Genomic DNA, 20,908 nt, shown 5'->3' on the forward strand with positions numbered 1-20,908 from the left:
GTGAATTGTAAGAGGAAAAACAATAGAAAAGCAGGCAGTTAGAGAACAAAATATCTCAGAGAGCTGTCTAATTTTAAGTCATTCCTTTATATTATTGCTGTTTTAATCTTTAAAGAAGACAAGCCTTATGTGAATTGAATTGTCTAGAAAAATTATGCTTCAAGTTTCCAGATCCTCTAAAATGTTGTTGTTCCTGTGTTTTAATCTAACTTCTTGCTAGTATTAATTGTCTCTTGACTTATAATAAAATCAGTTTTCACCCCTGGGCACGAAGGAAAGGATTTATTGGGCTTGGGTAACAGAAGAAACCAGCAGTGACCACAGAGGAAGGGCTCTAACAGGTAGATGAGAGGAGGCTCAGAGTTTGGGCCAGCCAGGCAGAAACCAAAGAAGAACCCCGTGAGGAAGTCTGGCTAACTATCTACTACTATCATTTCTGTACTACAGTATGAATTTGGATGAAAAACAACATGGCCAACAAAGAGTGAAATTCCTTTTACTCACATTTACCAAGTGGCAAGCTCAGAGGCTATTTCTGACCCAGAAAAATGCTGACTGCTTTAACACAACCAGGATATGAATTTAACACTGTGTGTAAAGCCAGGAAGCTTAAGTTTTAAGAGTTTATTGTATGAGTCATTTTATGACTTGTTAAATATGTATTTGTATACAGTTTATTTTTTGGTAATAAAAAAAGTCAAAATGCAGCAAAAACCAGTGAACTCAGGCCCAAATAGATTAGGAATTTTACTGTCCTTTTTAGACTTCATTGTGGACTACATGACAAAAATGGAAGATTTTATTTTGAGAGCTGAAGCTGGAGTTTTTAAAGAGAATCAAGTGTTTTTAAAAGTGACTGATTCTTACACATTTCCACTTTTATTCAGATATAAAGAATGTTGGCCGGGCACAGTGGCTCACACCTACAATCCCAGCATTTTGAAAGGCAAAGACAGGAGAATCATTTGAGGCCAGGAGTTTGAGACCAGCCTGGGCAACATAGAGAGACCCTGTCTCTACAAAGAAATTTTTTTATATTAGCTGGCTGTGGTTGCACATGCCTGTAGTCCCAGCTACTTGGGAGGCTGAGGTAGGAGGATCTCTTGAGTGCAGTGAGCCCTAATTGTGCCACTGCACTCCAGGCTGGGTAACAGAGCTGGGTAATCCTGTCTCTAAAGGAAAAAAAAAAAAGTGTGCATATAATGCACTTCCAATCTTTACCTGTGTCTCCTGACGCAAACTGGTATCTTCACATTCTTTCTCAATTTCTTCCTTACTTGGAGTCTTAGATATAAACTTGTTTTTGTTTACAGATTCTTCCACCAGTTTTTTTTCTGATTCTTTCATTATTTCCAGGGTCTCTTGAGTAGTGTTACTGTTAGACATGTTCTTCAATAGAATACAGTGGCCTCTATGGACTCCTAAAGAAACATCAAATGCATTAAGCAGGAGGTATGTATCCATACTTAACAAATACACAGGACTTATATTTCACATGGGTACATTTTTTTCCAGTAGCCTTCCTATAACCCAGAAAAGAGTTATTTAATAAATGCTGTCCCTGCGTTCATTTCTTTAAAAAAAAAAAAAAAAAAAAAAAACCTTTATTGAGGTAAAATTGACATAAACTGCATATATTTAAAATGTATAATTTTATATTATGACACATCCATTCACCTGTAAAACCATCACCCCAATCAAGACAGTGAGCACATTCATCATGCCCCAAAGGTTCCTCATGTCCCTTTGTAATCTCTTCCTCTCTTCCCTCTACCCCCAGCCAACTACTGATCTGTTCTGACACTACAGATTAGTCTGCATTTTCTAGAATTTTGTATAAATGGAATCAATCACACTGTCTGGACTCTTTTACTCAACATAATTATTTTGAGATTCACCAGGATTCAGTTCTAAAGTAGTATGAGCCCTCTAGACACTTTATTTTCTCCCCTTGTTCCCTACAGAAATTTGCTCACATTTCTGGCTCAGTCACTTCACCCATTAGATTCTCTCCAGCAAGAAGAAAATTATAAAGCTCTATTGACTACTAGAAAGGAATATTCTCCTTTCCCAAGGAAGAAATTTCACAGCTACCACAAACCCACAACACTGTTACCAACTTCAAGCTATTCTCCCTTCAAAAAGAAGTAAAATCAGACAAGGCTTAAATGGTTATAGAATATATAAAATCCTACAAATATATATATTTTTAGATGAAGTCTCACTCTGTCACCCAGGCTGGGGTGCAGTGTCACAATCATAGCTCACTGCAACCTTGAACTTATGGGCTCAAGCAATGTTCTCACCTCTGCCTCCCAAGTAACTAAGAATACAGGCATATGCCCGGCTAACTTTTTTTTTTTTTTTTTTGAGACGTAGTCTCGCTCTGTCGCCCAGGCTGGAGTGCAGTGGCACGATCTTGGCTCACTGCAAGCTCTGCCTCCCAGGTTCATGCCATTCTCCTGCCTCAGCCTCCCGAGTAGCTAGGACTACAGGTGCCTGCCACCACGCCCGGATGATTTTTTTCTATTTTTTAGTAGAGATGGGGTTTCACCATGTTAGCCAAGATGGTCCCAACCTCCTGACCTCATGATCCGCCCACCTCGGCCTCCCAAAGTGCTGGGTTTACAGGCTTGAGCCACTGCACCCGGCAGGCCGGCTCATTTTTGAGATTTTTTTTGGGAGAGATGGAGTCTTGGTATGTTGCCCAAATTGGTCTTGAACTCCTGGACTCAAGTGATCCTCCCACTTCGGCCTCCCAAAGTGTTGGGATTAGAGGCGTGAGCCATCGCACCCAGCCTTAAATTCTTTCCTTTATCTTAAGCAAGCTGAAAAAACAAGAAGAGAACTTTGTAGATATCTGTCCTTCAGAAAAATTGGGTCCCTCCCTGGAGGAAGAATCTTTACTTTGCTATACACTATTTGGGTTCAGTCAATCTACTGTCTGCCAGTGATAGAGTATCTATAGTGCAGGGACGGCTGTTTCTTTATCACTTACTATCACTACCTGGGAAATCCTGTAATGAAGCCTACACAGTTCTCCAACCACACACTAAGAAACAGAAGTTGATACTCTATACACAGATGCATGTCCTCAATTGCCCAAGTCAAACACATTTAGCTCCAACAATAGTTTGCAGAGGTTTCTCCTTATACAGGTTACTGACTGTACTTCAACCCTAAAGACTTCTTTCCCTCCTTTACTGGTAACTCTCCCAGATGTCACATCTATTCCCAGTGAAGCCCTAGAAACAGAATTAAATAAACAGACAAATGGTTAGCAACGCTTCAAGAAAATTGTCACAACAGATATTTTTCTCTCTTTTAAATCAGTTTAAAGGGTAAGACCCAGAAGTCTTTCAAGAAGCAAAGGTAGCCACATCCTGACATAAGTTAGATGGTCTGCCAGGCTATTGCTTTGTGATTTTTTTTTTTTTTTTCTGAGACGGGATCTCACTCTGTCACCCAGGCTGGAATGCAGTGATGCGATCATAGCTCACTGCAGCCTCAAACTCCTGGGTTCAGGGAGCGGTGGCATGTGACTGTAGTTCTAGTTACTCAGAAGGCTGAGGGGGTTAGATCACTGTTTTGTTCACCTTGTGGTGGCTCTTCAGTAGCTGCCTGGAGACTTGGTTTACTTAGGTAAATTCTCTTTAGAGGGCCAGAGAGTCATTCACACAATTGCAAAGTCATATAGTTGACGGCCGGGCACAGTTGCTCACACTTGCAATCCCAGCACTTTGGGAGGCCGAGGTGGGTGGATCACCTGAGGTCAGGAGTTTGAGACCAGCCTGACCAATATGGTGAAACCTGTCTCTACTAAAAATACAAAAATTAGCCTGGCGTGGTGGTGAGCCATTGCGTCTAGCCTTAAATTTTTTCCTTTATCTTAAGCAAGCTGGCTCAATTGCACTCGATTGCCTCCCAGCTCTTTGGGAGACCGAGGCAGGAGAATCACTTGAACCTGGGAAGCGGAAGTCACGGTGAGCTGAGATCACACCATTGCACTCCAGCCTGGGTGACAGAGTAAGACTCTGGTTCAAAAAAAAAAAAAGTCATATAGTTGAAAGTTGAATTTAAAGACGAAAAATATTAGAAGAAACTGGCTACAAGTATTGAAAGACACTGATACAAACTTCTACTTTAGAATTATCTGCTTCAGTAACTAAAAGCTACTATAAAAACAGTTATAACCTACAGACCTTCATGGATCATGTGCTATACATGGGACTTTGTTTATGTATGTAGTATGTATGTATGTATTACCACCCCCACAATAGGTAAATCAAGCCTCAATTCTCTTCAGTCTGAAGTACTAGTAAAACTCACCACATGCATTCTCCCTATCTCTTGGCTAGGAAACATTAATAAAGATCAAAATTGGGGGCTGTGTGTGTTGGCTCATGCCTGTAACCCCAACACTTTGGGAGGCTGAGCCAGCAGGATTGCTTGAGCCCAGGAGTTCAAGTCAACACAGTGAGACCCTGTCTCTACAAAAAAAAAAAAAAAAAAAAAAAAATTAGCCAGACATGGTGGTGCACACTTGTAGTTTCAGCTACTCAGGAGGCAGAGGCGGGAGGATCACTTGAGCCCAGGACGTCAAGGATGCGTTGAGCCATGACTCTGCCACTACACTCCAGCCTGGGCGACAGAATAAGATCTTGTCTCTAAATAAATAAATAAATAGTGCTGGGTGCAGTGGCTCATGTCTGTAATCTTAGCAATTCAAAAGGCTGAGGTGGGAGGGTTGCTTGAGGTCAAGAGTTTGAGACCAGCCTGGGCAACACAGTGAGACTTCCTCTCTACAAAAAAAAAACAAAATTAGCTGGGTGCGGTGGGGTATGCCTGTCGTCCCAGCTACTTGGGAGGCTGAGGTGGGAGGATCACTTGAGCCCAGGAGTTCAAGGCTACGGTAGGCTACAACCACACCACTACACTCCACCCCGGGTGACAAAGCAAGATCCTGTCTCTGAAAAAAAAAAAAAAAAAAAAAATCAGGCGCAGTGGCTCATGCCTGTAATCCCAGCACTTTGGGAGGCTGAGGTGGGCAGATCACCCAAGGTTGGGAGTTTGAGACCAGCATGACCAATATGGAGAAACCCCATCTCTACCAAAAATATAAAATTAGCCAGGTGTGGTGGTGCATGCCTGTAATCCCAGCTACTTGGGAGGCTGAGGCCGGAGAATCACTTGAACCAGGAAGGTGGAGGTTGCGGTGAGCTGAGATTGTGCCATTGTAGTCCAGCCTGGGCAACAAGAGTGAAAAATCCGTCTCAAAAAAAAAAAATTAGTCAGGCACAGTGGCTCATGCCTGTAATCCCAGCACTTTGGGAGGCCAAGGCGGATGGATAACCTGAGGTCAGGAGTTAGAGACCAGCCTGACCAACATGGAGAAACTCCGTCTTTACTAAAAATACAAAATTAGCCGGGCATGGTGGTGCATGCCTGCAATCCCAGCTATTCGGAAGGCTGAGGCAGGAGAATCACTTGAAACTGGGAGGTGGAGGTTGTGGTGAGCCGAGATTGTGCCATTGCGCTCCAGCCTGGGCAACAAGAGTAAAACTCTGTCTCAAAAAAACAAAAAATTCATTAAATAATAGTCAATACTGGAAGAGTTCTTAGATTTGACCTCCCACAATCTTCCCCTATTCCCCAAAGAAGAACTCATTTTTGTAATTTTCTGAAAGGCCTGCTAACCTCTGGGAAAACTGAAACAGGATCATTTCACTATTTATGAAATAGTCTTAATTGTTGTATAGTTGCTCCCTATTATAAATTATGAACTGCTTCAATCTTGATCCTAAATCAGTCTTAGAGACACAGAAAATTAAATTTACATCTTTTATCATATGATAGGCCTTCAGTATTTTTCTCTTTTCCAAGCTTAAATAGCCTCAAATTTCTTTGTCAGAAAGAGAAGGTGATATAAAAAATTATAAAGCACTTTTTATTTGTTTTTTGGTTTTGTTTTTGAGACAGGGTCTCACTCTGTCACCCAGGCTGCAGTGGCATGATCATGGCCCGACCTCGACCTCCCTGGGCTCAGGTGATCCTCCTATCTCAGCCTCCCAAGTAGCTGGGACTACAGGTATGGGCCACTATGCCTGGCTAATTTTTCTATTTCTTTTCTTTTTTTATTTTTTTGAGATGGAGTCTTGCTCTGTCACTCAGGTTGGAATGCAGTGGCCATCTCACTCACCGCAACTTCTGCCTCCCAGTTTCAAGTGATTCTCCTGCCTCATCCTCCCAAGTAGCTGGGATTACATGCGACTGCTTCCACACCCAGCTAATTTTTGTATTTTTAGTAGAGACGGGTTTTCACCATGTTGGCCAGGCTGGTCTCGAACTCATGACCTCAGGTGATCCACCCACCTCAGCCTCTCAGAGTGCTGGGATTATAGGTGTGAGCCACTGTACCCAGCCTGATTTTTCTATTACTTTTAGAGATAGGGTTTTGCCATGTTGCCCAGGCTGGTCTCAAACTCCTGAGCTCAAGTGATCCACCTGCCTTGGCCTCCCAAAGTGCTAGGATTACAGACCTGAGCCACTGTGCAAGGCACAGCAGTGGTTTGTTTCTTTTTCAAGGATGGGCCTTAATTACCAAATGGGTATACTTCATCAAATCAAAATGACAACTTTGCAGCTCTCCTTCACATGTGGGTCAGGAATCAACTATCTGGATACCTGGAATAATTCCAGTGTACAAACATTGTTTCTCAGCCAAAACACTATGAATGCAAACAAATAAAAAATGATCTTTCATCTGCAGAATATGGTCACATATTCAACCTCAAGTTTTACGGAGACACATGGCTTCCTTCATTCATTGGAGAAACAGGAAGACTTGAACTTTAGGTTCTTATAGCTACCCATAAAACAGACTGATTTAACTACCCACTTTTAAGAATTTAGTCAGTTGGCTGGGCACGTTGGCTCATGCCTACAATTAGAGCACTTTTGGAGGCCAAGGCAGGTGAACTGCTCAAGCTTAGGAGTACAAGACCAGCCTGGGCAACATGGCAAACCCCATCTCTACCAAAAATACAAAAATTAGCAGGGCATGGTGGCACACGCCTGGGGTCCTAGCTACTTAGTTGAGCCTGGGAGGCAGAGGTTGCAGTGAGCCGAGATCGCTCCGCTGTACTGCTGCCTGCGTATCTCAAAAAAAATTTAGTCAGTCATTCTACTGAGACCACCGGCCTCTTGAAGAGCTGTATAAAACTAAGTAATTCGGCCGGGCGCGGTGGCTCAAGCCTGTAATCCCAGCACTTTGGGAGGCCGAGACGGGCGGATCACGAGGTCAGGAGATCGAGACCATCCTGGCTGACACGGTGAAACCCCGTCTCTACTAAAAAAATACAAAAAACTAGCCGGGCGAGGTGGCGGGCGCCTGTAGTCCCAGCTACTCGGGAGGCTGAGGCAGGAGAATGGTGTGAACCTGGGAGGCGGAGCTTGCAGTGAGCTGAGATCCGGCCACTGCACTCCAGCCTGGGTGACAGAGCGAGACTCCGTCTCAAAAAAAAAAAAAAAAAAAAAAAAAAAAAAAAAAAAACTAAGTAATTCTTACACTGAGAAAAATGAAGCAGCAGAGGAAAGGGCACCTCCCCAGATTTCCCTGTTCTTCCACATTCATTGATCTAACCCAGATTTCTTTTGGCACTTGCCTTCCCTTGAGAATACATGATCAGGGAAGGAGATCTTATCCCCATTCCCTGGGAGATGGATATTAATTAGTTAAACCAATTGTGGCAATTCTGTTTCCTTTTTGTGACTGGTTTTAGAAGGGACAAGTGAGACACAAAGGGACTTTATTGGATGGAAAAAGTTTCCTACTTTATTTAAAAAATTTTTAAAGCCTCTGGAAGAAACAGGTATCTTCTACCCAAGGTGATCTTCTATGCAGATGATACCTGGACTGTGGCAGCACCCTGCCAACACATGGAGGATGGGAAAGCAGAGAAAATAAGCCTGCAGCCATCATTTTTTTTTTTTTTTTTTTTTTTTTTTAGATGGAGTTTCACTATATCATCCAGGTTAGAGTATAGTGGTGAGATCTTGGCTTACTGCAACCTCCAACTCCCAGGTTCAAGTGATTCTCCTGCCTCAGCCTCCCCAGTAGCTAGGATTACAGGCATGCACCACCATGCCCAGCGTTTTTTTTTTGTTTTGTTTTTTGTTTGTTTTTTTTTAACACGGAGTCTCACTCCGTCACCTAGGCTGGAGTGCAATGGCATGATCTTGGCTCACTGCAACCTCTGCCTGCTGGGTTCAAGCGATTCTACCACAGCCTCCTGCGTGGGTGGGATTATAGGCATGTGCCACCACATTTGGCTAATTTCTGTATTTTTGGTAGAGGTGGGGTTTCTCCATGTTGGCCAGGCTGGTCGTGAACTCCTGACCTCAGGTAATCCACCCACCTTGGTCTCCCAAAGTGCAGGGATTACAGGCGTGAGACATCGCACCTGGCCTAATTTTTGTATTTTTGTAAAGATGGGGTTTTGCCATGTTGGCCGGCCTGGTCTCAATCTCCTGACCTCAGGTGATCTGCCTGCTTCAGCCTACGAAAGCGACTGGAATAAAAGCGTGAGCCACTTTGCCCAGGCTTTTTGTTTTTGTTTCTTGAGACAAAACAGTCTGTCACCTAGGCTGGAGTGCAGTGGCATGATCACAGCTCACTGAAGCCTCAACCTCTGGGGTGCAGGTGATCCTTCTACTTCAGGCTCCTGAGTAGCTGGGATTACAGGCACCATCACCAAGAATGGCTAATTTTTGTATTTGTAATAGAGATGGGGTTTCGCCATGTCGCCCAGGCTGGTCTCAAACTCCTGGGCTCAAGCAATCCACCCGCCTTGGCCTCCCAAAGTGCTAGGATAACAGATGTGAGCCACCATGCCTGGCTGGAGCCTGCATCCTTGATGCTATGATTAGACACTAGTTAGTCAGTCTGGACCCTCCCTATCTCTGGACTTCCTGATATTTGAAGTCATAAATCCTCTTACCATTTAAGCTACTCTGAGTTGAGTTTATTATGTCAGAATCCTGGGAGACAGTAAAAAAAAAAAAAAAGGTAGGGGGGATATTAAAAGAAGAACGGGCCAGGCCAGGTGGCTCACGCCTGTAATCCCAGCACTTTGGGAGGCCGAGACAGGCGGATCATGAGGTCAGGAGTTCGAGACCAGCCTGGCCAACATAGTGAAACCTCATCTCTACTAAAAGTACAAAAATTAGCCAGGCATGGTGGTGCGTGCCTGTAGTCCCAGCTTCTCAGGAGGCTGAGGCAGGAGAATCACTTGAACCCAGGAGGAGGAGGTTGTGATGAGCTGAGATCATGCCACTGCACTCCAGCCTGGGCAAAAGAGTGAAACTCCATCAGAAAGAAAGAAAGAAAGAGAGAGAGAGAGAGAAAGACAGACAGAAAGAAAGAAAGAAAGAAAGAAAGAAAGAAAGAAAGAAAGAAAGAAAGAAAGAAAGAAAGAAAGAGAGAGAGAAAGAAAGAGAAAGAAAGAAAGAAAGAAAGAAAGAAAGAAAGAAAGAAAGAAAGAAAGAAAGAAAGAAAGAAAGAAAGAGAAAGAAGGAAGGAAGGAAGGAAGGAAGGAAGGAAGGAAGGAAGGAAGGAAGGAAGGAAAGAAAGAAAGAAAGAAAGAAAGAAAGAAAGAAAGAAAGAAAGAAAGAAAGAAAGAAAGAAAGAAAGAAAGAAAGGAAGGAAGGAAAACTGACAGGGAGACAGGCAATAATAATAATAATCAGCTGAAACTTTTGAGTGCTTACATTGTGCCAGGCACTATCCTAAAATATTTTATATATCTCATTTAATCTTACAATGATCTTATTACATATTTATTCTTACTATCATCACCATTTTACAGACAAGTAAACTGAGGCACAGAGAAGTTAAACAGTTTGCTTAAAAGGGCACACAACTGGCATATGGCACAGCCAGGACTCAAAGTCAGAAAATCTGGCTCTGGGACTTGCTTTCTTAAACTTTATACAACACTGCCTCTAACTAAGGGGAGAAATAGTCAAAGACCAGAAAGGAAAGTCTACCAAAGACACAAAGGAATCATGGAATCTCATAACTCTAGGGGTACTTAGAAGCTTTTTCATTCTGCTCCATTTTTCTTTTTCTTTTCTTCTTCTTTTTTTTTTTTTTTTTCCCTCTCTGAGACTGAGTTTTGCTCTGTTGCCCAGGCTGGAGTGCAGTAGCATGATCTCGGCAACCTCCGCCTCCCGGGTTCAAGCAATTTCCGGCTAATTTTTGTACTTTTAATAGAGAAGGGGTTTCACCATGTTGGCCAGGCTGGTCTCGAACTCCTGACCTCAACTAATCTGCCCACCTCAGCCTCCCAAAGTGCTAGGATTACAGGCGTGAGTCACTGTGCCCAGCCTTAGCTCTATTTTTCTACATACATAATCTTTCATAACTAGGTTCTTGACTCATTAGTAACTCTGAAAAATGTCCCTGCTTGTATATCTCTTAGTGAAGGGAAAGTCTTCACCTCCAGAAAGAAACCATTTCTTTCCGGAATACTTTCCTTTTAAAGAGGCAAAATTTACGTCTTTGGTACTTCCTCCCACTGGCCCCTGTTTAGCCTTCTGTGCGAGTCATAAAGATTCCATATCAGCTCTTTACAAAAGAAAACTTTACCTTATTTCCTTCTCTAAACATTCCCAGCTTCAAGTCAGGCTTTCAAATCACATGGCTTTAAGTCTCCTCACCATTTTCTTCTAGGATAAAAGAAACTGCCCTGAAAGTAGGCAGAAGCTAGTAATGAAGGGTCAGAGTGTTACTAATCCAGAGTTAAGATCCACTGGAAGATAAACTAAGCATAAAACTGTATTTCTTTTTTTTTTTTTTTTTGAGATGGAGTCTTGCTCTGTCACCCAGGCTGGAGTGCAGTGGCGCGATCTCGGCTCACTGCAAGCTCCACCTCCCGGATTCACGCCATTCTCCTGCCTCAGCCTCCCGAGCAGCTGGGACTACAGGCATCTGCCACCACGCCCGGCTAATTTTTTGTATTTTTAGTAGAGACGGGGTTTCCCCATGTTGGCCAGGATGGTCTCGATCTCCTGACCTCGTGATCCGCCCGCCTTGGCCTCTCAAAGTGCTGAGATTACAGGCGTGAGCCACCGCGCCCGGCCAAAACTGTATTTCTTAGCCTGAGGCTCTTTTGCTTTCCAAAATAACCTTTAATTAACGTAATTTCCAGTCCTTTCAGCCAATGCAGAAGGTTGTCGTTACTCTTGGGGCATAAAGATTCCTGGAAATAATTTTTTCCAGGCCAAAACAAAAGCAAAAGTAAGCAACTAACTTAAAAAAGCCTTAGGCTGGGTGTAGTGGCTCATGCCTGCAATCCCACCACTTTGGGAGGCGGGTGGATCACTGAGGTCAGGAGTTCGAGACCAACCTGACTAACATGGTGAAACCCCATTTCTACTAAAAATACAAAAAATTAGCTGGGCGTGGTGGCGTGTGCCTGTTAATCCCAGCTACTCGGGAGGCTCTATTGAACCCAGAGGTGGAGGTTGCAGTGAGCTGAGATTGCGCCACTGTACTCCAGCTTGGGCAACAAGATTGAAACTCTGTCTCCCAAAAAAAAAAAAAAAAAAAGCCTTAAACAGCTAAAATAAACCCAGTAGTATCTTAAAAGGTAGAGAAGTAACTCCATTCTTAATAGTTTATTTGGTATAGATAAGAAATTAAGGGTTTGGGAGGTTTTTGGTGGGAGAAGAAAGGAACTATTTCATATGCAACGGTGACTAGAACAAAGCAGACATTAGGCTCCCAGGAGGGCCTAGATGTGTGCTTCCCTACAATGTATTTGTGTACAGTGTACATTTCATCCAGCCAAATAGCACAATTTCAAAGGCAGGATGTCTCCTGAAGATACTCAGTAGCTCAAAGCTGCACACAGGGGACTGTGAGATGTCAAGGGGACAAGTGGGGGAGTGAAGAAATAAGATAATACAGGGGAGGATTATTGGAAGCCAAGATTCAGCTATTTTTTTCAGGGAGAATACTGCATATTCCCTATAATTTTTTTTTACTGCTAAGATAGGTACCTTCCATAACAGAGTGAGATTATATATCTTTCCATCAATTTATAAACAACTTTCTAGGCACTGAGCCAAAAGGAATATGTTATATAGGGGACATTCAGAGACAGAAGGATAATTTCATTTTCTTCCTTTTAATCCATGGCCAAGTAGGGAGAATGCAAGCAAGACAAAGATATCTAGGTGCTAAAAATTCTGGTCTACCCTGTGGCAAATTCCTTGGAAGCTTTCCAATCCTGTACTAATTTGTGTATCAATCATAAGTTACTCTCAATTGATAAATTTAAAAAAATGTTTAAAATCTAGGGGCTCAAGAGAATAAACACATGTAATATTATTTAATAATAAAAAACACTGAACTATAGGCTGAGCATCACTAATGAGAAAATCTGAAATCTGAAAGAGTCCAAAATCCAAAGCTTTTTGAGCATGAGTATGATGCTCAAAGGATGTACATAGGAACATTTCCAGTTTGGGGTTTTTGAATTATGGATGCTCAACTATAATACGCCCAAAAAAAAAAAAAAAAAATTCCGAAATCCAAAAAATCTGAAATCTGAAATACAGGAAGTCCTAAGCATTTTGAATAAAGGTCGCTCAACCTATACTGTACATACTGAGACACACAAAAACATGGATAGGGCTGGGCACAGTGGCTCATACCTGTAATCCTAGCACTTTGGGAGCCAGGGTGGATGGATCACCTGAGGTCAGGAGTTCGAGACCAGCCTTACCAACATGGTGAAACCCCGTCTCTATAAAAATGCAAAAATTAGCCGAGTGTGGTGGTGGCATGCCTGTAATACCAGCTACTCAGGAGGCTGAGGCAGGAAAATCGCCTGAACCAGGGAGGCAGAGGTTGCAGTGAGCCAAGATCGGGCCATTGCACTCCAGGCTGGGCAACAAGAGTGAAACTCCATCTTGGAAAACAAAACAAAAACATGGATGGATCTCAAAACTACTATGATAAATTAAAGAAAGTAGACTCTCCTCCCCACCCCGCCACCACAAGAACACATACTATATATGTCTATTTATATGAAGCTCAAGAACAAGCAAAACTAACCTACAGTGATCACAATCAGAAAATGATTGCTCAGGACTTGGGGGGTAAATATTGACTGGAAAGAGAAAGAAGGGATCCTCCAGGACTGATGGAAATATTCAATTTTATTTGATGAGTGGTTACATGGGTGAATACAATTGTCAAAACTCATTAACTAGGCCAGGCGCCGTCACGTCTGTAATCCCAGCACTCTGGGAGGCCAAGGCGGGTGGATCACGAGGTCAGGAGTTCGAGACCAGCCTGGCCAATATGGTGAAACCCCGTCTCTACTAAAAAATACAAAAATTAGGCGGACATGGTGGCGCTTGCCTGTAGTCCCAGCTACTCAGGAGGCTGAGGCAGGAGAATTGCTTGAATCCGGGAGGCGGAGGTTGCAGTGAGCCAAGACCGCACCACTGCACTCCAGCCTGGGCGACAGAGTGAGACTCCATCTCAAAACAAACAAACAAACAAACCTCATTAACAAAATGGTGAAGATCTGTGCATTTTATTATACATTATTTAACTACACCAAACACAAACAAATAAACAAACAAACAAAACCAAAAATTCCTTTAGGAATCAAACAGTAGGAACAAACATCCACAGGGGTTAAGTGGTAGGTTAAAAACAAAACAGTTTAGGTGCTCCTGTGTCATAAGCCTTTTCTTCCATTCTTTGACATTAGAAATTAGGAGAAAAGGAAAAGGTGCATGATTTACTGAGGCTTACTGAGCATGATTATGAGCCTGGTGCTTTATGTACTTCAACTCATATCCACCAAGTGCAGCTAAGCAACCTGATCAAGGTTTCATCACTAAGTGGCAGAAATAGACCAGAACCTCCATGTTGTCTGATTCCAAAGTCTATGTTCTTTCTCTACTTTACTTAAAAAAATTTTTTTTCTTTTTATTTATTATTTAATCCTAACACAACTCTTTGTTAGGGTATTTTCCAGTTGAAGAAACCAAAGCTCAGAGAAATCCAGTAACTTTCCCAAGTCAATACAAGAGAGGCAATGGTAGAATTCCAACCTAGCTGTGTCTGATCCCAAAGTTAAAGTCGTAGGTGTTCCAGGGTGGCTGCTCATTAGAAGCATTCTGGGGTGTGGAGTGTGGGATGGGAAGGGTGCCTAGATCTGAGGCCTCTGAGTATCAGTGAGGGGACATATTTTTGAATTAAAAAGTTAGATTTGTAAACTGTCACCTTTCCCCTCAACCTGGGTCCACACCTCATGACTTTGAATTTTTTTAGTTTATTGAGATCATCTTACTCAATATTCTCAAGGTATAAAGCGTTATCTCCACTTTATAAAAAAAGATACCAAAAAATAAAAAATAAAGATACCAACACTCAGAAATACTAAGTGAATTGTTCAGGGCCATACACTACATGCAAGGAGCCAGAATTCAAACCCAGGTCTACTTGGTTCCAGAATTCCATGTTCTTCCCATTGTATTGTCAAAACAAAGGACAAAAACAAAAACAGTAGAACTGCATGCCTGAAGAGGTAAATGCCTAACAGCTGTTTGGAGAAGGACAGGAAGGAAGGTACTACTGAGTTACAAATAAGAGATATAGGTCCAAATCTTCATTCTCTTCAAAGAGAGAATGAATATATGGGAATAGGGTGTAAAGTACTTATGAAACACATAAAGCTATAGGTATATGACAGTCACCAAGCCCTTTAAGGACTGCAGAAGTAAACTGTCATAGGCTTCACTAGTACTGGGCCAATAACAACAATAGTTGTGCCAATATTTCAAATCAGGGAAGCATGAAAATCATTCTGTTCTGTAACTGCAAAAGGATTCACTGCTGTGTAAGGAAACCCATAGGAACTGGCTGGTGACTACAGCAATTCCTTAGGCAAAGTAAAGAGAGAAACAAGATTAAAATGTTCTGGACATGTATACCCTCTTTATTTGCTCAGTATCTATTATTGCTGTACTTGCCTTAAAATGAGAACTGTAGGTGCTTTGATCAATGGACTGAAGTGGTGGTTGGGCCCTGTTACAGTTTTTGTCAGCTTCTCTACATTCTTGGTCAAAAATGCCCTTTTTACGCCCTAAAGTGGAAAAGAACAAACCACATAGCCTCCTCTTTCAAACAAAGAGGAGTAGAGGGTCCTTCCCCTCTAAAGCTTCCATTTTCTCTAGCTTTATCAAAGAAATCCCACTATGCAGAAAGCATCACAGAATCTTAGGGATGAAAGAGACCCTGAAAGTTCACACTGTCTTTTCCCACCCCTTTGCAAAACTGTTTCCAACTCAACCCAGAGAAGACATCTGGAAAATGAAAAAAATCACAATTTATCTACATTCATGGCACTCTCATGCCTTCTATTGCTAACTTAAATGCCAGGCAACTACATCTATCCTGCCATAACCTATGACCTTAGAAAAGGACACCTCAGACAACAATTCAGTATTAAAACAATTTTTCTTTCGAGATGGAATTTCACTCTTGTTGCCCAGGCTGGAATGCAATGGCACGATCTTGGCTCACTGCAATCTCCATCTTCTGCCTCCATCTCCATCTCAAGCAATTCTCCTGCCTCAGCCTCCCCAGTAGCTGGGATTACAGGCGTGCGCCACCACACCTGGCTAATTTTGTATTTTCAGTAGGGACGGGGTTTCACCATGTTGGGCAGGCTGGTCTCGAACTCCTGACCTCAGGTGATCTGTCTGCCTCAATCTCCCAAAGTGCTGGGATTATAGGCATGAGCCACCGCACCTGGCTGACAATCTTTCAAAATCTAACATTAAATATGAGATTGGCCAGAGAAATTAGATAACAACCTGATTTCAAAGAAAAAATGGGAAATCTGTAATAATCATTAGTCCTCAAGCCTCGGCTGCAAAGGAGAAACTGCTACTTGTTCCCCAATATCCAATCATCTCTTTGTAAGAGAGGTGCTGATTTTAAGTTGGGGCACACAGCTTCCTGGGGAAAAGCTACGCATATCCTAATCTCCATTGTAGCTAAATGAGTACATGACTAAGTTATAGTCCATGCGATGTAAGAAGTAGTGTTATGGGCTGAACACATGATGTCCCCCACCCAGTTCCTGTGTTAAAGTCCGTACCCCCAGTACCTCAGAATGTGACTGTATTTGGAGACAGGGCCTTTAAAGAGGCGATTAAGTTAAATGAAGCTGTTAGGGTGGGCCTTAATCCAAGCTGACTAGTGTCATTAAGAGGAAATTTGGACACGGAAGTACACCAGAGAGGCATGGTGCCCACAAAGGAAAAATCACATGAGGACAGAGAGAAGGTGACTATCTGGAAGCCACAGAGGCTTCAGGAGAAACCAAACCTGCCAACACCTTGTCTTGGGCTTCTAGCCTCCAAAACTGTAATAAAATACATGTATACTGTTTAAGCCACCCAGCATGTGCTCTTTTGTTATGGCAGCCCTAGCAAACAAATACAAGTAGTAAATACAACTTCTGTGAAGTATCTTTTTTTTTTTTTTGAGACAGTCTCATTTTGTCGCCCAGGCTAGAGTGCAGTGGCACGATCTCAGCTCACTACAACCTCCACCTCCCAGGTTTAAGAGATTATCCTGCCTCAGCCTCCCCAAGTAACTGGTATTACAGGCACACACCTCCATGTTTGGCTAATTTTTGTAGTTTTAATAGAGACAGGGTTTCACCATTTTGGCCAGGCTGGCTATGAAGTATCTTTAAAGGAAGTGGGCAGTACTTCTTCACTCATCCCTAATTCCTTCTGGCTTGAATGTGAAAGTAAAGGCTAGCACTCCAGCAGTCATTTGGACCCTGAGATGATACCAAAGTAGAAAACCATAGACATAGATACCTAGGCCCCTGATTAGTCCTGGACTGACTACCTCTGGTTTTTTTTTTTTTTTTCCAAGACACAGGTTCAGGCTATGTCACCCCTTCTGGAGTGCAGTGGTGTGATCATAGCTCACTGAAGCCTTGACCTCAGGCCCAAGCTATCCTCCCACCTCAGCCTCCCAAATTGCTGGAACCACAGGTGTGCACTACTATCCTCAGCTAATTTTTTTTTTTTTTTGTAGAGATGGGGGTCTCCTTATATTGCCTGGGCTGGTCTTGAATTCCTCAAGCAATCCTGCCACCTCAGCCTCCCAAAGTGTGGATTACAGGTATGAGCCACTGCGCCTGGTTTTTTCTTTTCTTTTCTTTTTTAAACAAATTGAAGGCTTGTCGCAACCCTATGTCAGGCAAGTCTATGGGCACCACTTTTCCAACAGCATGTGTTCACTTCATGTCTCTGTGTCACATTTTGGTAATTCTCATAATATTTCAAACTTTTTCCTTATTATTATATGCGTTATTGTGATCTGTGATCAGTGATCTTGGATGTTGCTATTTTAACTGTTTGGGGGCACCATGAACTGTGCCCATGTAAGACAGTTAACTTAATCAATAAATGTATGTGTTCTGACTCCTCTACCAACCGCTACCCGATCTCTCTCCCTCTCCTCAGCCCTCCCTATTCACTGAGATGCAACAATATTGAAATTAGGTCAATTAATAACTCTACAGTGGCCTCTAAGCGTTCAAGTGAAAGGAAGAGTCACACATCTCTCACTTTAAATCAAAAGTTAGAAATTATGCTTAGTGAGGAAGGCATGTTGAAAGCTAAGACAGGCCAAAAGCTAGGCCTCTTGTGCCAAGCAGTTACCCATCTGGTGAATGCAAAGGAAAAGTTCTTGAAATTAAACATGCTACTACAGGGAACACACAAATGGTAAGGAAGTGAAACAGCCTTATTGCTGACATGGAGAAAGTCTCAGTGGTCTGGACAGAAGATCAAACCAGCTACAACATTCTCTTAAACCAAAATCTAATCCAGACCAAGTCCCTAACTCTGTTCAACTCTATGAAGGCTGAGAAAGGTGAGGAAGCTGCAGAAGAAAAGTTTGCTGCTAGCAGAGGTTGGTTCATGAGGTTTAAGGAAAGAAGCTGTCTTCATAACCTAAAGGTGCAAGGTGAAGCAGCAAGTGCTGTGGTAGAAGCTGTAGCAAATTATATAGAAGATCTAGTTAAGAAAATTGATAAAGGTGGCTACACTAAACGATAATTTCAATGTAGACAAAAGAGCCTTTTATTGGAAGGAGATGCCATCCTTCATAGCTAGAGAGGAGAAGTCAAAACCTGGCTCCAGTGCCTCAAAGGACAGGCTGATTCTCTCGTTCGGGTCTAATGCAGCTGATGACTTTAAGTTGAAGCCAATATTCATTTACCATTCTGAAAATCCTATGGCCTTAAGAATTATGCCAAATTGACTCTGCCTGTGCTCTAAAAATAGAACAAAGAAGCCTGGATGACAGCGCATCTGTTTATAGCATACTTTACTCAGTATTTTAAGCCCATTGTTGAGATATGTTGCTTAAAAAAAAAAAAAAAGATTCCTTTCAAAATATTACTGCTCATTGACAATGCACCTAATCACCCAAGAGCTAAGATTCATATGTACAAGGAGATTAATGTTATTTTCAGGCCTGCTAACGTAACATCTATTATTCTGCAGCCCATGGATCAAGGAGTCAAATATTTAGACTTTCAAGTCTTATTATTTAAGAAATGCATTTTTTAGGGCCAGATGTGGTGGTTCACACCTGTAATCCCGGCACTTTGGGAGGCCAAGGCAGGCGGATTACCTGAGGTCAGGAGTTCAAGACTAGCCTGACCAACATGGTGAAATCCCGTCTCTACTAAAAATACAAAAATTGGTCAGGCGTGGTGGTGGGGGCCTGTAATCCCAACTACTTGGGAGGCTGAGGCAGGAGAATCACTTGAACCCTGGAGGCGGAGGTTGCAGTGAGCCGAGATTGCACCATTGCACTCCAGCCTGGGCGACAGAGCAAGACTCCGTCTCAAAAAAAAAAAAGAAAAAAAAAGAAGAAGTACATTTTGTAAGGCTATAGCTGCCATAGATACTGATTCCTCTGATGGATCTAGGCAAAGTAAATTGAAAACCTGGAAAGGATTCACCATTCTAGGTGCCATTAAAAACATCTGTGATTCATGGGAGGAGGTCAAAATATCAACACGAACAGGAGTTTGGAAGAAGTGGATTCCAACCCTTGCAGAAGACTTTGAGGGGTTCAAGACTTTAGTGGAAGTATCTGCAGATGGGGTGGAAATAGCTGAAATAGCCAGAGAACTAGCATCAGAAGTAGAGCCTGAAGACGTGACTCAATTGCTGCAATCTCATGGTAAAACTTCAATGGATGAGGGTTGTTTCTTATGGATGAGCAAAAAAGTAGGTTCTTGAGATGGAATCTACTCTTGGTAAAGATGCTGTGGACACTGCTGAAATGACAATAAAGGATTTAGAATATTACATAAACTAAGTTGATAAAGCAGTGGCAGGGTTTGAGAGAACTGACCCCAATTTTGCAAGTTCAACTGTGGATAACATGCTATCAAACCGCACCGTATGCTCTAGATAAGTCTTTCATGAAAGGAAGAGTCAGTCGATTCGGTAAATTCATGTTATCTTTTTTTTTTTTTTGAGACAGGGTCTCGTTCTGTCACTCAGGCTGGAGTGCAGTGGCGCGATCACAGCTCACTGCAGCCTGAAACTCCCAGGCTCAGGCGATCCTCCCGCCTCAACCTCCCGAGGAGCTGGGACTACAGGCAAGCCTGGCTCATTTTTGTATTTTCTGTAGAGACAGGGTTCGCTGTGTTGCCCAGGCTGGTCTCGAACTACTGAGCTCAAGTGATCTGCCTGCCTCTGCCTCTCAAAGTGCTGGGATTACTGGTGTGAGCCACCACGCGTGGCCAGTTGTCTTATCTTAAGAAATTGCCACAGCCACCCCACCCTTCAGCAACCACTACCATGATCAGTCAGCAATCATCAACCTCGAGACAAGGCTCTTCACCAGCCAAAATACACTACTTGCTGAAGGCTCAGATGATTATTAGAATGTTTTAGCAATAAAGTTTTTTCATTTCTTTGTTTTGAGACAGGGTCTCTCAGTAGGTTGCCCAGGCTGGAATGCAAGGTCTATTCATGGGTGCAATCATAGTGTCCCACAGCCTTGAATTCCTGGGCCTTAAGTGATCCTCCCATCTCAGCCTCCTGAGCAGCTGGGACTACAGATACGTGTCACTGCACCTGGCAGCAATAAAGTACTTTGAAATTAAGGTATGTATTTTTTTAAGACAATGCTATTGCACACTTACTGGACGACGGTATGGTGTAAACATAACTTTTATGTGCACTGAGAAACCAAAATATTTGTGTGACTTGCTTTATTGTGATATTCAATCGCAGTGGTCTGGAACAAAACCCATAGTGTCTCCAAGGTATGCCTGTATTTGGGTTTTGTTAAATTGTAGAAGATCCCAAACCTAATATACTCTCTACACGGTATCTCATATATATAAAACACACACACACTAAGTATAATAATGAAAAAGTAATAAACAATTTATATAAGCAAAGAATACTATCTCAACATCCTGGAGCTGACTGGGAGGAAAGAGGTAAAATAAGGGAGAGTTGCCACTTTTATTATGGAGGAAATAAGGGTATATCACCCTTGTGCCTAACACTATCTCTGCTGCAAGAACGATGAGCATCATTATAAGGTGAATAAGGGGTAGAACCTATCAAAATAAAGAATATTAATCTCTACAATGCAGGAGACAACAATCATGTTACGGTAGATAAGATTGTGGACTTTGTAGACCCACATGAATTTGGCTGTGTGACTACTGTTTCTACAACTTATTAATTATGTCACTGAGCCTTGGCCTCCTTATCTGTAAGACAGGGATGATACATATCTCACAGAGCCACTAAA

The 20,908-nt window shown here is 42.5% G+C and overlaps 1 protein-coding gene across 11 annotated transcripts in view; it reads right to left on the reverse strand.

Moving 5' to 3' along the window:
- Positions 1-20,908, reverse strand: part of R3HDM2 (R3H domain containing 2) — a 188,199-nt gene that overhangs the window by 58,368 nt on the left and 108,923 nt on the right. For all 11 annotated transcript variants that reach the window (XM_025402431.1, XM_025402428.1, XM_025402422.1 and 8 more), the window contains one exon: positions 1,222-1,421. In XM_025402431.1, coding sequence (XP_025258216.1) covers positions 1,222-1,386 — 165 coding nt within the window. In that variant the 5' untranslated portion in view covers positions 1,387-1,421. The remainder of the gene's footprint in view (positions 1-1,221; positions 1,422-20,908) is intronic.

Source organism: Theropithecus gelada, chromosome 11, assembly GCF_003255815.1.
Source record: "Theropithecus gelada isolate Dixy chromosome 11, Tgel_1.0, whole genome shotgun sequence".
NCBI lineage: Eukaryota > Metazoa > Chordata > Mammalia > Primates > Cercopithecidae > Theropithecus > Theropithecus gelada.